Here is a 14567-nt window from a genome sequence, read left to right as displayed (position 1 = left end):
AGCCATGGGTCACTTGAATGGGAACTACGAGGAGACGAAGCAAGCAACGGAAGAAATTGGTGAGGCTGCGAAACACAAAGCGGAGGACACTACGGGAAGCAGTGAAGGTTAGCAAATTATGAGTTACAATACTCTTACAAAATATTTGTTGGTTGTACTTCTTTGTACTATTGGTTTCCATGGTTCTGAAATAGAGGAATAAGAAAGATCTATAAATTTTTAATGAAAATATTAAATAAAGATAAAATTTTATCCATCTGCCAACTTCAATATTATGATACTTAATCCGTTGTAATGTAATGTGAGAGAAATACGAAGAGACAAAGGAATCGAAGACGTGAGTAAGAAATGGAAGAGACAAATGAAGACATGAGAAGAATAATGGAAAAGATGAAAATCGTTTGAGAATGTGAGAAAATAATGATAAGCAAGACAAAGAAAGACGTGCGAAGTTATACATGGAGTCCACAATGAGATGAAGACAACGCATATCAGATTAATTTACGACTCATATTTTTAATGAAGTCGTACAGTGGACGAAGATGAAATAGATCATATACGGTTGAATTGTACGAGAAGACTTCACATGTTTTAAATAAAAGCGACAATGAAATCGTGATGAGTACATCTCCATCCAAATCATCGGTATTGTGGTGGTAAAGAAGAAGAAATACGGACAATTTATTTTAAAGCTGGACGACAATTAAGTAAAAGTTATGTGTAAGAAACACCACAATATCATAATCGCGTGTAATTACATGTTTTGAGTCAAAGTATTAAGGGGGGTGTATTCAATCTTGGAAATTTAATTACTTTTATTGATTTTTGTAGGGTTTAAAAGTCTAGAGGTATTGAACATAGACTTTTATAAACCCTATAAATGTTTTGTGCTATCCAAATTAAATTTTATAGAGTCTTAAAAAGTGTAGTGATATTCAAACTTGAATTTTTAAAAATCTATAAAAATCTATAGGTATTAATATTTTCATAGATTTACAATGATTCTAATATAATTCTCTATGTACAAATCTTAAGACTCTAGGTACAACTATAAAAATTCAAAAATTGTCTTCTACTCACCTTAAAGATTTTGGTAGACTTTTAATCAAATAAAATATCTTTCTCACTCATATATCTCTCTTCCTCATTCAAAGTGTCCTCGAGATCATCACTACACTTATAAATTATAACCTAAGAAAACAATAACAAGATAAAAAAATTCTGCGCGGACAAGCTAAAAATCCAGCTCTAAAAATATCATAGAAAACAGGACCGAGCATCCATTGTTATTACTATCTCATTATTATTTATTATCTCATGTCTCACCATTTTGTAATATTAAATTTTATTGTTTTTATTAACAAAAAAAGGAGAAAAAATTTGAAAAAGTTAGGCACGGTATGAATCTAATTTATTGATAACCTTATAATAATAATCAATTGAATTGAAAAATATTATTATACTTAAATAATTATATTTTATTCAAATTTAGTAATTTTTTGATGCCCAATATATATAGAATTCATCAGTAGTATATATGAAGGCTTCGGCCTATCAGTTTCTTAAAAAAATAATATGTTTCAATTTCTATATTTCATTATGTTGAAGTTAAGAAATTATTAACAGTGGGCCATCATATATTGTATCGAGATGAACAAATTGGAGATAATTTAACAAAATATGTTAAAAAATGTATATGCTTGTTAGCTTCTTATGAAAGTTTTTGTAGGAGTTTGATCCATATCACTATTCATTGATTTTATTTTGTGTCGGATACTTATTTTTTATTTGCTTCTTTTGAGGCTATTGATGACACTCATATTCCACCAGTGTATGGGCATAATTCTAACAGTTATCTATCAAAATCTTGCAAAAAATCTATCAAAATATTGCAAAAAGTCTACAAAAGTCCATGGATTTTTGATTACAAATCTGTGAGATTCTACAAGAGTCAATAAAAATAAACCAAATCCACGAAAATCTATCATTTAAAAAAATTCATTGAAAGTCATTAAATCTCTACATTGAATACACCCCACTAAAAGTCGAAGGATATATTAACCAATTAATTTTTCACGAGGGGTTTTTTGATAATTAAGATTTTCAGGTCGGAATGCCATTTGCCCCCTAAAACACGTAAGCACAATTTTGCAACCTCCCTCTGTTTCTCTCTCTAAAAAGTTTTTTCTTTCCTCATCCGGACATCATCGAACACAACACAGCCGAATGTAATCCAGTTATGTTGTTTCTAATTAATTGATTTATTATCCTTAATCCACTACGCAATCGGGCCGCGGATTAGCGCCTTCAATCGCGCCCCGAAACCACACCCCGTACCATTCCTCAGCAAAAACCTGTACCGTTTTGAAAACCTCTGTTTCCCGCCGCCGGATGTACTGTTATTACCCGTAATTACTCCCCCGGTTTGCGCACGAGTGTAAGCCGTCGCGTGCCACTGGATTTACCGAAATACCATTCACCGAACACAACTTTCCCTAAACATTCGAATTGAATTTTCTGCTTTGATTCATCCGCATCAGTAAATGCTGTAGTGCCCGCTGTTTATAATAGTTTTCTGAAGAAGTTAATAAGCTTTCCTTGCTTTTAATTAGCTGGTGATATTCTGCAATCGAATTTTTAGGTACTCTGCCAACGGTTCCATGTGAAGAAAAGGACATGGCATTTTATAGGGATTTTCCAGGTGGAATGATAGAACAGATTGAATTGAACGATAAAAACCATTCACAGCAGCTGACTGTTAATAGCAATAGAATACACGATAATGTAGCCACAAACATTGAGGAACTAGCAAAATCTACACCAAGTCATGATAATGGAGAAGATGATGACAAAAATTTAAGAGTAGGAAATACACAGTCACCTATGAGGAGAATGGCTGTGGGTGGGAAGTGGGGTTCAAGTTTTTGGAAGGATTTCCAGCCCACTGTGTCACAGTCTTGGGAGGAGTCTAAAAGTGTGTCAGAATATGAAGGGTCTGATTTGGAGGAATCATCTGATGGCGCAGAAGATAGGATGGAATCTAAAAGTTATGATATGAGACACAAAAAAGTGTCTGCTAAAGGACATCAAATTGTTCCTGCAGATGAGATGTTGTCTGATGAATACTATGAGCAGGATGGAGATGATCACAGTGATATGCCAAATCATCGCAGAACTATGAACCAATCAAGTGGGTTTGGTTTGAGAATGCCACCTCGTCCTGTTGCTTTGAGTGGTATCATTGGGAAATCAAAATTGTTGAAGGCTAACAGGTACGGTCATGAAGATGCCGACTTCGAAGATGCCGGCGACGATGATGACAAAGATGGTCATTGTTTTTTCCACTCTTGAATATGTTTTGATAATGCTATATTTCGATTGGTGGCAAAAGACTGCTATTTGGCTAGTAGACATGACCATTGTGATTTCTTGTCGCAGGGGATGATCCTGATGATGCTGACTTTGATCCTGATTTTGGGGCTGCTGACGAGCACTGGGGAACCAAGGTTATCTATAATTCACTGATGTAGCCTATGCATACTTGCTATAATTACAATTTTGTGGCTTAATTGCTGGGTTGAGTGAGTTAAATTAATGTTTTACATATTCCTGGAACTATTGTATAACTTGGTGGCAGTCTGTAAGCTGTGATTAAAAGAAAAGTTATATTGGCTTCACCTTGTGCTCGTGATACTGTGGCCATTCATTGTAGATTCTTTTGGCATTTATGTTACTTTTTATTAGTCACTTTTAAACAAAGTTATTTATCCTTCCGAACTTAAAATTATAGTCTGCAAAAGTTTTTCTGGGTCTCCGTATTAAAAGTATCACTTGTCTTGTATAGAGGACATGAGGTAGTAATAATTTTTTAAGAAGGATGCATGAAATATTGATTTTTTTAATCTGAAGGCGTTGTGCTATTTTCTTCTCTTTTCCATTTCCCCTACTGAAATGGTGACCTTGTTGATGTGAGGAACATTTATCATTCAAGGACAATGTATAGAGTAGCTAGAAGGGGACTGTGGTGCATACTTAGATGCGTGAAAATTGACATCCTAAGAATAAACCTAGGGTTGGTTGGAATTTTTTTTTAACTTATTAAGAGACACATCTGAATTTGCTATGTCAACACCACTTGAAAATTTTTTTGTAGGATGAATGATGAAAGTTTATTAAATTTGGTTTGTAAGATTGTTGTAGTGTACATACTATTTGTATAATTAAGTTATGTCATTGTGGTTTTTCTTATTTTTCTTGTACTGATGCTTTTCTTCTCTGCTCATCAGTGTAATTTATTTTGTTTTACCTAATATAAGAGCTTAGATGCATGTAGGAAACCTAATGAGTATGCTATATGGGTGTGAGGAAATCGATACTTTTGTATAATAACAAAATAACACCATTGTTGCACCTAATTATTATGATAGTGGTATATTTGTATATGAGTTTGACTACATATGTGCTTATTACATGTGTATATGAATCGGCATCACAGTACGTCGTCGGGACTGAAAAGTGGCTGTGAGTTGCCTTCCGTCTTGAGAAGACATTGTTTGAGTAGATTACACTTCTTATTTTAAGTGTTCACAAATGCCAAGTTTTGTTTCTTTGTGTTAATATGCGGCTCTACGTTTTCATAAAAAATGAGTTGCGTTTTTTTATTTTTAAATAAGAAGTTAATGTAATTTACTTTTGAGTTGATCTGTTAGTTTTTTGTGTTTTATAGTGATATTGATGGAGCATATGGTACAACTCTACGTTTTTTTTGTTATGTTTGGTAATAGCTCATTCATATGTGTTCAACTCTGCAGCATGTTCCTTTGAAAAAAATAATTTCTGTATGAGTGTGAGGATGTTCTCTGTTTGACTAGGTATGATGTGATCTTAGGTATTTTTCTTATCTATATGTCCAGGATAGAGATAAAGATTGGGATGCTGAAGAATCTGATGAAGAAGATAATGTCACGGATGATGATTTGGATATCTCTGATGAAGATGACATCTACATAAAGAAAAGTAGGGCCAAGCATTCAGCAAAGAGCGGCCAAACTTCGAAGTCCACCAGGGATAGATCACTTGCACCATCCGCTCGGCGAAAGATAGGCAGAACTTCTATTGAGGAAGATGAAAGGGAATCTTCTGCTGAGAACTCAGAATATTATAGTGATGGTGGTTTTAGAAATGCAAGGAGAGATCCTACTGCTCGCAGGAAGAATGGAGGTCGGTCTGAGTCGATTAAAGCTTCTGTCCGTAGCAATGAACTACGAACTTCAAGTCGTTCAGTGCGGAAAGTATCATATGTTGAGTGTGATGAAAGTGAAGATGTTGATGAAGGGAAAAAAATGAGGACACATAAGGTGTGCTAATGATTGTAATCTATTATTACCTTTGTATCCATTTTTTTCATTTGTTAAAGAGCATTATTTTGTAATTTAAGTATTTAGAACCCGGCCTTCTAAATTTAAAGACCTTAAGTTGCATGATCAATTTTAGATAGGCTTACTTAATCTTACCATTTTTTTGTGGATCTTGATTAGTAATTTATACGGTTGATGGATCTGTGGTTTTGGTATTTTCCTTTGACATTGTTCCATCAGTAGAAGGAACATAAGCTGTTCTAAATTGGTCTCACTGTATTTGGAATCTTGAATCCTAATGGATTCGGCTAATGTTTTTCCCCTTCTTTAGAATTTTCTTTCTTTTCCATTATACTGTAGAATCTAAAAGAATATACTTGAGTGAGTCATATTATACAATTTTTTATTTATTTATTTTCTATTTGGGTATCTCTTCGCAATGTTTTTGAACTTTACTTTGTTGAACTGTCCTTTTTTTTTATCCATTAATTTTTGTGTCATCTTCTGAGTGACTTTTTTTTGGCTTGTGGAACATACTATGTTGAACGGCTTTGCTGTTTGTCGTCTTTCCTTTACAAAAGGAAATCTTCACCTGGCTGTTATTAATGAAATGGACGATCGATAGAATGTTGTAGCAGATAGATTTGCGACTTTCACAAACATGTAATAGTGAAATCAGTCATTGTTGCATGATTTATTTGAAGCACTTTTTTGGAATGCAATGATCAAAATAAATGATGTGGTTAGTAAAATATTTTTGTTGTAGAGAGCGAGGATATGCCGCTTTCCTTTACTTTTGTCTGCTTTTCCTTTGTTTTAGATTTGTTAAGAGTCATGGATATGTTACTATTGTGAACTTAATTTGATCAAGTTCCCCCTGCTGTCGTGTTGATCACAAATTTTTTTGTGAAGGACGAGATTGAAGAAGATGACGGTGATGCAATCGAGAAGGTATTGTGGCATCAACCAAAGGGTATGGCTGAAGAAGCTTTGAGAAGTAATAACTCCACCGAGCCTGTGGTTTTGAGCTATTTTTTTGACTCAGAACCAGATTGGAATGAGATTGAGTTTTTAATAAAATGGAAAGGCCAGTCTCATTTACATTGTCAATGGAAACCACTCTCTGAACTGCAGAATGTAAGTATTTTAAACACCAGCTGCTAAAGTAACATTTAACTCTGGTAGTGAGTGTTAATGTGAACAACTACTTGCAAAACATATTCATAAATTGAAAAACATGGTCATTGGGTAATTAGCATATTTGCAACGCTTGAACGTACACCTTTGGCACCATGCACCATAAACTTATATTTTTGGGACGTTGCACCCCCACCGCTAAACAACAAATTTGGCACATTGCATCCTGAAAGTGGATTTTTTATTGTAAAATATTATTGCATTTATTTAAATTTCTTAAAAGCTAACAAACTTAATATAAACCTTAGTATATAATTTATCTCTTGATAATATTTGATTATTAAATAAGTATTGTTATAATGTTGCTTCAACTTATTAGTTTAATTGTTAGACTGTATCTTTTTTTGTGTTAATATCTGGTTCAATAGGCTTTACAAACAAATAAAAATGAACAGTTGATCAACTAATACACATCAATAGATGGTGTCTTGTACATCGTCTTGTATGAGCTTTTTTGATTTTTGGATTGACATTTTATAAATTTGTGTGGAAAAAATATTATAAAATCTTTGTAATAGAAAGAGAGCATAGCGAATTCAAGGTGCTTAAAAAATTATCAGGGTTAAAAAAATGAATGACTGTATGTAAATTTATGATTTGTTGATTTAAACTCAAATATCTTTACTGAGAAAATTTAGTTGAATTCAGCTGTAATTTTTATTATTTAATGAAACAATATATTCATCACACATGCATGCACACAATTTATTAACCTTATAATCAGACAAATAAAAAAATGAAATCAATTAAAATTATTAGTTGAAATCAATGTTATTATACGGTTGTACTCAATGATTAGGATTAGTGTAAGAATTTTTTTTATTAATTTCGATTTAATTTTATTTAGTTTTCACACAATATGATTGAATATTCAAATTTACTTATTTTTTTTCATTTAATTCAATGACATGAATTTATATAAATACATGACTTTCTTTAGGCAAAAAAATCCACTATTAGGATGCATTGCACCCACTTTATATGTTTGATGTGTAATGTGCCAGAAATCTATTTGGGCGGCATTATGCCAATGGTGTGCATTCAGGTGGTGTTATATTTTCTTGGTCATCTTTGTGTGATGTCCCGAAGGATGCTTAATATGTTGGTGATTTTTCAGCTCAGTGGTTTTAAGAAGGTTTTGAATTACACCAAAAAAATGACGGAGGAATTCAAGTATCGGAAGATGTTATCCCGTGAGGAGGTAATGTGATGATTATCTTTGTGCCAATTTTGAAATTAATTTGCTGTCATGGAAACACAAAAAACTAGGTGAATATTTTCTGGTAAAAGCATTCTCTTGTATTTGTTTGGGGGCATAACCTTTGATGAGTAAGCATTTTACACAGATGACAAAATATATTTAGATGGAAAGCTTGTCTGAAGTTGGGAGAATATACTTGATCCTTTCTTTCAAAGTGATTATGAATCTTAAAATCCTTTGTTGTGATACTGATTGCTGCTAAATATTATGAATAGGGACTTCTTGGTAAGATTACAAGAAGTTATTGTTCCTTCGATCATATTTATGTTGACTGGACTTGCAAATTTTCACTGTTGTATACCTGTGCATTTTCCTCTGCCCTCACAAAGGCACAAGACATTTACCCCGTGTTAGCTTTCTTAGTTTATTGTCTGCACAGGACATTTACCCTAAGCCAGCTTTCTTAGTTATTCTTTAACTCCCACTTTTATATGTGGCTAGATCGAGGTAAATGACGTGAGCAAGGAAATGGACCTGGACATTATCAAACTAAACAGTCAGGTTGCTTTTTTCAACCTTATATCTTTTGGGGTTTTTTTTATGCACCATTAATTTTCTATTTTGCTTACCTTCCTGTTACAAGTCTCTTGTGATTGGTTTTGAATTTCATACTTAGGTGGAGAGAGTAATTGCTGCCAGGGTCACCAATGATGGTTTGGGTAATGTAGTACCAGAATATTTGGTCAAGTGGCGTGGACTCTCATATGCTGAAGCTACTTGGTAATTCCCGCTTAATTTAAATATGCCTCCATGTGCTTGACTTCTCGGAATATGATGAGATCTGTATTACCCTGCATGAAGTTTGTTATTAGGTGTGGAAGAATCTATTTTCAACTATTTTAATCTTAAGCTAGCTATATAGTTGTTCATTTGGCAAATGAGATCTTGAAGTTATGCTTCATTGTGTCTTATTGCAGGGAGAAAGATGTTGATATTTCATTTGGCCAGGATGCTATTGATGAGTACAAGGTACGACTTGGTACGACATTCTCTTGGGAATTATTTTTAATGATCTTTTCAGTATCAAATGGGTTACTTTTGTTTGATTGTAATAATTTACAAATTTTGCCAAGTTTTTAAAATGAACATACCATGTCTTAAAGATTCATTTATTTTTTCTTATATGGAATGTTGTCTTGTCCATGGAGTGAGATTCTTTATTTTGTTTTGTAATCTATGGTACTATGCTTTAAAGTACTTATCTAACCAGGCATCCTTCGTTTGATTGGATCAGTGATCAGTCTATGATAGAAAATAAAATGGTTCAATTATTTTTTGGATTTATACTTCTGATTTAGTTTCCGAGAACTGTGATCAGTCGAATTATGGCTATCTTCTTTTTAAGTTACTTTTTCTTGTTTTTCTTACCCAGATTCTTTTACATCCTTCTGTAGAAATAGAATTATATTTCTCTCAAGTTTTATGTAACTTGTTTTAATTTGATTCAAGTTCTTCTGTATGGTTGGGCTGGTCTTCCTTGCCAATTTATATGCCATATAAGAATTGAATATTTCAATTGAATTTGTTCAACTATTGAATTGATGTTCCGAGTGTGCAAGTAGTTTATCAAGATCCTGATCTTTTCATGGAAGCAGGCTCGCGAGGTTGTCATTATGGTGCAAGGGAAGACTGTTGATTTCCAGCGGAAAAAAAGCAAAGGTTTGTTGCTACATTTGTACATTCTCAAATTTCTGCTCTGATAGACACGTTGATGTTATCAATGATTGGTTGTATTAAACAAAAATAGCAGATTTGCTATGAGCTTGGAATCATATAGATGAAAAGTGAAAATTCTCAGAGGACTGAATGTCTCTCCTTGTCATATTATTTTCTTGTATTGCATCTTACTTGGTATTGGCAATGAATTGTAATCATTCTTAATCTTATTTTTTAAGTTTCTACTGTACTTTATATCATAAAGATTGCTTCACTCTCTCAGGAAGTCTTAGGAAGCTTGATGAGCAGCCTGAGTGGTTGAAAGGGGGAACTCTTCGAGATTATCAGCTTGAGGGTTTGAACTTTTTAGTTAACAGGTGCGAATTTGGTTCAAGTTGGATTATTTGCTGCAGCTATCTTATCATGTTTCTGTCATTTGCATTTCTCTTAAACTGTGCTGATCAGTGTCTCTTGTGCAGCACAGCTGGAGAAATGATACAAATGTAATATTGGCTGATGAAATGGGACTTGGGAAAACTGTCCAGTCAGTTTCAATGCTTGGATTTTTGCAGGAACTTAACTTATCATGCTAGTAAATTTGAAAATTTTCAAATGTATGCTATCCTTTCCTGATTGTTTGTGCAGCATTCTCAGCAAATTCCAGGCCCATTTCTTGTTGTTGTTCCATTATCTACATTATCGAATTGGGCAAAAGAATTTAAAAAGTGGTTGCCAGAAATGAACGTTATTATTTATGTTGGAACTCGTGCTAGCCGTGAGGTTGGGGAAGTTCTCTTTCTCTTCAAGATATATTTTACTCATTTTGAAGTGGATTCAATGCTTAAACAATAATATGTTGACGATGTTGCATGGTTGACTCTGTTTTATCTGTACCATTTTTTGTATTCATGCATGCTTGTGTTAATTGGAGCTTTTGAGGTTTCCTTTATATATGTTTCTAGATTGATTATTGTTTTTTAATTGACATAACTCTTCATGTGAAGGAATAATGTAGTGGATTCGTGAGGAATGACATGCTTTGTTTACATCCTCATGAATTTCTTTGACTTAGATTAGAATATGGATCATGTTCTGTTTTGATCAGGAATCTTCACCATTTTTTTTTTCGAATTTAAGTTCTATCTTTAATCTTTATGTTTCTTGTTCTGCCATTTTGTACTTTTAAGTTTTTCATTACTGGTTTACAAACACATTCTTTGCGAGCGTTTTGATTTGGTAACTTCAGCAATCGTTCATTGAAGATGTTTCTAATGTCTCTCAGTGGACTCCAATTTTGATGATCTGATATTCTATTGGTATCACATCTGTGATCGGGACATTCTTAATGGACTTCATGAATGATTCAGTAACAATATTGTTGCCATCTTCATCTCCAATTAACCTGATTTCTTTTTAACTTGTTGAAATTAAAATTATTTAAATAAGTTCTTGAAATTATGGGTTGTCTAAGAGGAGGTGAGGTTTTTTTTTTCTGATAGTAGTATGAGGTAAGTTTTGAACTAGCTATTTTGTGGATGCTAATCTGACCTGCTGCACTTCACTGAACTGCAAGGTCGATTGTCATTTTCCCTGAAAATGTTAGATATCATGGATCTGCATTTTTGTTTTTGGTATTTTTATCGGAAAAAATTTGCACATGTGACATTTCTTTATCATGCCTTAAGATATTCTTGATATTTAAAGTCTGTAAGTACGCAATTATACTTTAGTGTTTTGACCTGCACTACTAGGGTTGTGCTTGTTTCAAATTTACCATTTGGAAAGGAAATTGGTTTGAAGCTTCAAAGAACTCTGATTAGATTCTTCTGTGAAATTATCCCCTTTTTTTCTTTAATTTTTTATTGTCATTTTAATGGTCTTACATGCAATTGCAGGTGTGTCAGCAATATGAATTTTACAATGATAAAAAAACAGGTAGAGTCACGCGGTTCGATACCTTATTAACTACATATGAGGTTTTATTGAAAGATAAAGCTGTCCTCTCAAAAATCAAGTGGAACTATCTTATGGTTGATGAAGCCCATAGGCTAAAGAACAGCGAAGCTTTGTTGTACACAACATTATCAGTATGACAAATTTCTCGATCAAAATTACTGCTGTGGCTCTTATATTGTAACTTTAAATAGTTTGTTTTACCAATGTTCTTTGATTTTTTTTTTCACAGGAATTCAGCACGAAGAATAAGTTGCTAATCACTGGCACCCCATTGCAAAACAGTGTTGAAGAGCTGTGGTAATGACTAACGAGTTCATGTCAATATATAACTATGATAATTATGCCTCGATACACATTGTGCCCATAATTTGAAATTGATTCTCTCCTGAAGTGGTATTTCTCTCAATATATCGGTCCTAGTTGTTCAACAGAAGCTTGCCTCTAATATTATACCCTCAAATTTTCTCTCTTTCCTTACATTTATTTTGACGTGTGCCCAATTGAAATAACTGTTTACGTTTAAAAAAACTTTTTACAAGGTTGGCCAGACTTTTTTGAGGAAAAGTTGAAAGTCTTTTAATTTATTTTCATCTATATTTTATTTTATGGTGATCGTTGAATGTACATTGTGCCAGATTTATTTTAATGACACCATTTCTCTTACACGATACTAAAGTCTATGAGTACATGTTTAATCTAAAATTTCAGGGCTTTGCTTCACTTTCTTGATCCAGACAAGTTCAAGGTGAAGGATGACTTTGTGCAGAATTACAAGAATCTTAGTTCTTTTAACGAGATGGAGGTAAGAGATTTTCTCGTTTCTTCCTTGTCTTTTTGGTTCCTACTTGTCTACCTTTTTTTCGTATTTGTATTTGGTGTGTCACTGTATGTTTGTTTAGTGCCATTGTATTGTGAATTTGTGTTCTTTTTCACACTATATAGCTTACTAATCTTCACATGGAATTGAGACCCCACATTCTTAGAAGAGTTATAAAAGATGTAGAGAAATCTTTGCCTCCAAAGATTGAACGCATACTTAGAGTTGAGATGTCCCCACTGCAGAAACAGTACGCCCCTTTTGAACTACATTTTTTCTTTGCTTGAAAGATTACCATGACAACATCCATTTTTTCCGTTGCCAATGCTTTTTTTTTTCAGGTACTACAAATGGATTTTGGAACGCAACTTCCATGATTTGAATAAAGGAGTCCGAGGGAATCAGGTTGGTGTTCATAAAGTTTTGTGGAAGTGTTGAGAAATTTTTTCTTTAAAGCACTTTGTTGGATTTAGTTACTTTGTTGTTTGGTTATATTTTTGTTTTGTTGTGGTATTTTTTTATGCCAGTACCTTGCTAACATAACCCAACACGCCTCATTTTGTAACACTTTGAATGCATTGTGACAGGGATTGGGAAAATAATTGATTGGTTCTTCAATGATAAATTATCACTAATTGGAGCGTGTCAATACATGCTTTTTAGTCTTTTTTTATTTGAAGACCACTATGACAAGTTGTATATTGATTCCCAAAATTCATGCAGGTTTCGCTTTTAAATATTGTAGGGGAGCTGAAGAAATGCTGCAATCATCCATTTTTGTTTGAAAGTGCAGACATTGGTTATGGTGGGGATGCAAATTTTCTTGGAAGCTCTAAACTGGAACGAATAATTCTAAGCAGCGGGAAACGTGTCCTTCTCGATAAGCTGCTCAGCAGGTTGCATGAAACAGGTCACCGTGTTTTGATATTTTCTCAGGTTTGTGAATTTCGTTATATAGCTTGATATCGTAATGCTGTTGTATTCTTTGCAATATTTTTCCTGTAGTACTTGTGTTTATTTTTGGAACACAAGATGAACTGTGCTGCAGCTGAAATGAAGACAAGCTTAAAATAACTTGTTTATCTAAAGCTCTTTTTGAACTTCCTTGTATCGTGTCATTTATGGTGGAGAGCCTGGACCTAATTTGTCTTATCCTTACTGAGGTGCCTGTTATTGTTAAGCAGTTAGAGCCTCACAAACAGAGATATATATAAAAAAAAAAACTTGTTAAATTTGATTGAGTTGGACATTTTGGTTGGTCTTAAAGAGGATCAAGTTGCTGTTTTCCAGCACTTACAATCATGTTTACAAATTTTCCATAATATTCCCATAGCCTTCTTTTATGGGGCGTGAGTGTGTGTTGTGTCGTTTTGTAAATTTTAAGGTTGAGATGCAGTTATGATTTGAATGTTTGATGTCATTCTTGTCAACAACTTGCGAAAGTTCTAGTGACAGTGATGGCTGGCTGTTACCTATGTAGCTTGGACTATCAATCATGCCTCAGTACAATAAAATTGATTAATGTTCTTTTTTTATCACAGATGGTAAGGATGTTGGATTTACTAGCTGAATATTTATCAATCAAGGGATTCAAATTTCAAAGACTTGATGGTAGTACAAAGGCTGAGTTGCGTCAGCAGGCTATGGATCATTTTAATGCTCCTGGGAGCGAGGATTTCTGTTTTCTTCTTTCCACTCGTGCCGGTGGATTGGGTATTAATCTTGCGACTGCGGACACAGTTATTATTTTTGATTCTGATTGGAATCCACAAAATGATTTGCAGGTTTGTGAGTTTATTGCACTCCTGCTCTATATATTCTACGAGTTGTTTGTTTGCATTAATATTTTAGTTTTGGTTTTGTTAATAAGGCCATGAGCCGAGCTCATAGAATTGGGCAACAAGAAGTGGTGAACATTTACCGATTTGTTACAAGCAAGAGTGTTGAGGAAGATATCTTGGAGAGGACGAAGAAAAAGATGGTAAGCTTTATGTCGAAGTTATTGTTTTGATGTCATACATAATCTTTTTTTTTTTGGTGTGTGCACTCGAAATTTGCTTACTTTTATGAATGCCATAATATGGTTGTTTTACTTGCTTGAATTTTAACTATTCTAATATATAGGTTCTGGACCACCTAGTTATTCAAAAACTGAATGCTGAAGGTAGGCTGGAGAAAAAGGAGTCGAAGAAAGGAAGTTCATTTGATAAAGTACGATTGTGAACTGAAACACTCGTGTTGATCTTTCTATTGCTATAGTCGTGTGTGGGGTGTGTTGTGGTTTTTCCCTACTGCTTTCTCTGGAGTATATTTGATCTATGTT

At 33.7% G+C, this 14567-nt stretch overlaps 1 protein-coding gene across 1 annotated transcript in view; it reads left to right on the top strand.

Annotated features, from left to right (window-relative positions):
* Positions 1-2126: 2126 nt before the first annotated feature.
* LOC142553628 (protein CHROMATIN REMODELING 5-like) overlaps positions 2127-14567 on the top strand; it is a 33606-nt gene continuing 21165 nt past the window's right edge. Inside the window, exons 1-21 of the mRNA XM_075664016.1 lie at positions 2127-2437; positions 2642-3328; positions 3439-3506; positions 4914-5357; positions 6270-6494; positions 7672-7755; positions 8257-8316; positions 8432-8535; positions 8733-8784; positions 9411-9474; positions 9755-9848; positions 9956-10044; positions 11368-11558; positions 11657-11724; positions 12136-12229; positions 12370-12494; positions 12586-12649; positions 12968-13180; positions 13786-14028; positions 14115-14225; positions 14369-14455. Of these exons, the coding sequence (XP_075520131.1) occupies positions 2677-3328; positions 3439-3506; positions 4914-5357; positions 6270-6494; positions 7672-7755; positions 8257-8316; positions 8432-8535; positions 8733-8784; positions 9411-9474; positions 9755-9848; positions 9956-10044; positions 11368-11558; positions 11657-11724; positions 12136-12229; positions 12370-12494; positions 12586-12649; positions 12968-13180; positions 13786-14028; positions 14115-14225; positions 14369-14455 (3132 nt within the window). The 5' untranslated portion in view covers positions 2127-2437; positions 2642-2676. The remainder of the gene's footprint in view (positions 2438-2641; positions 3329-3438; positions 3507-4913; positions 5358-6269; positions 6495-7671; positions 7756-8256; positions 8317-8431; positions 8536-8732; positions 8785-9410; positions 9475-9754; positions 9849-9955; positions 10045-11367; positions 11559-11656; positions 11725-12135; positions 12230-12369; positions 12495-12585; positions 12650-12967; positions 13181-13785; positions 14029-14114; positions 14226-14368; positions 14456-14567) is intronic.

This window comes from Primulina tabacum, chromosome 8 (genome assembly GCF_025594145.1).
Source record: "Primulina tabacum isolate GXHZ01 chromosome 8, ASM2559414v2, whole genome shotgun sequence".
In the NCBI taxonomy this organism is placed as follows: domain Eukaryota; kingdom Viridiplantae; phylum Streptophyta; class Magnoliopsida; order Lamiales; family Gesneriaceae; genus Primulina; species Primulina tabacum.
Note: the sequence above shows the minus strand (reverse complement) of the source record. Positions and strands in the feature narration are given on the sequence as shown.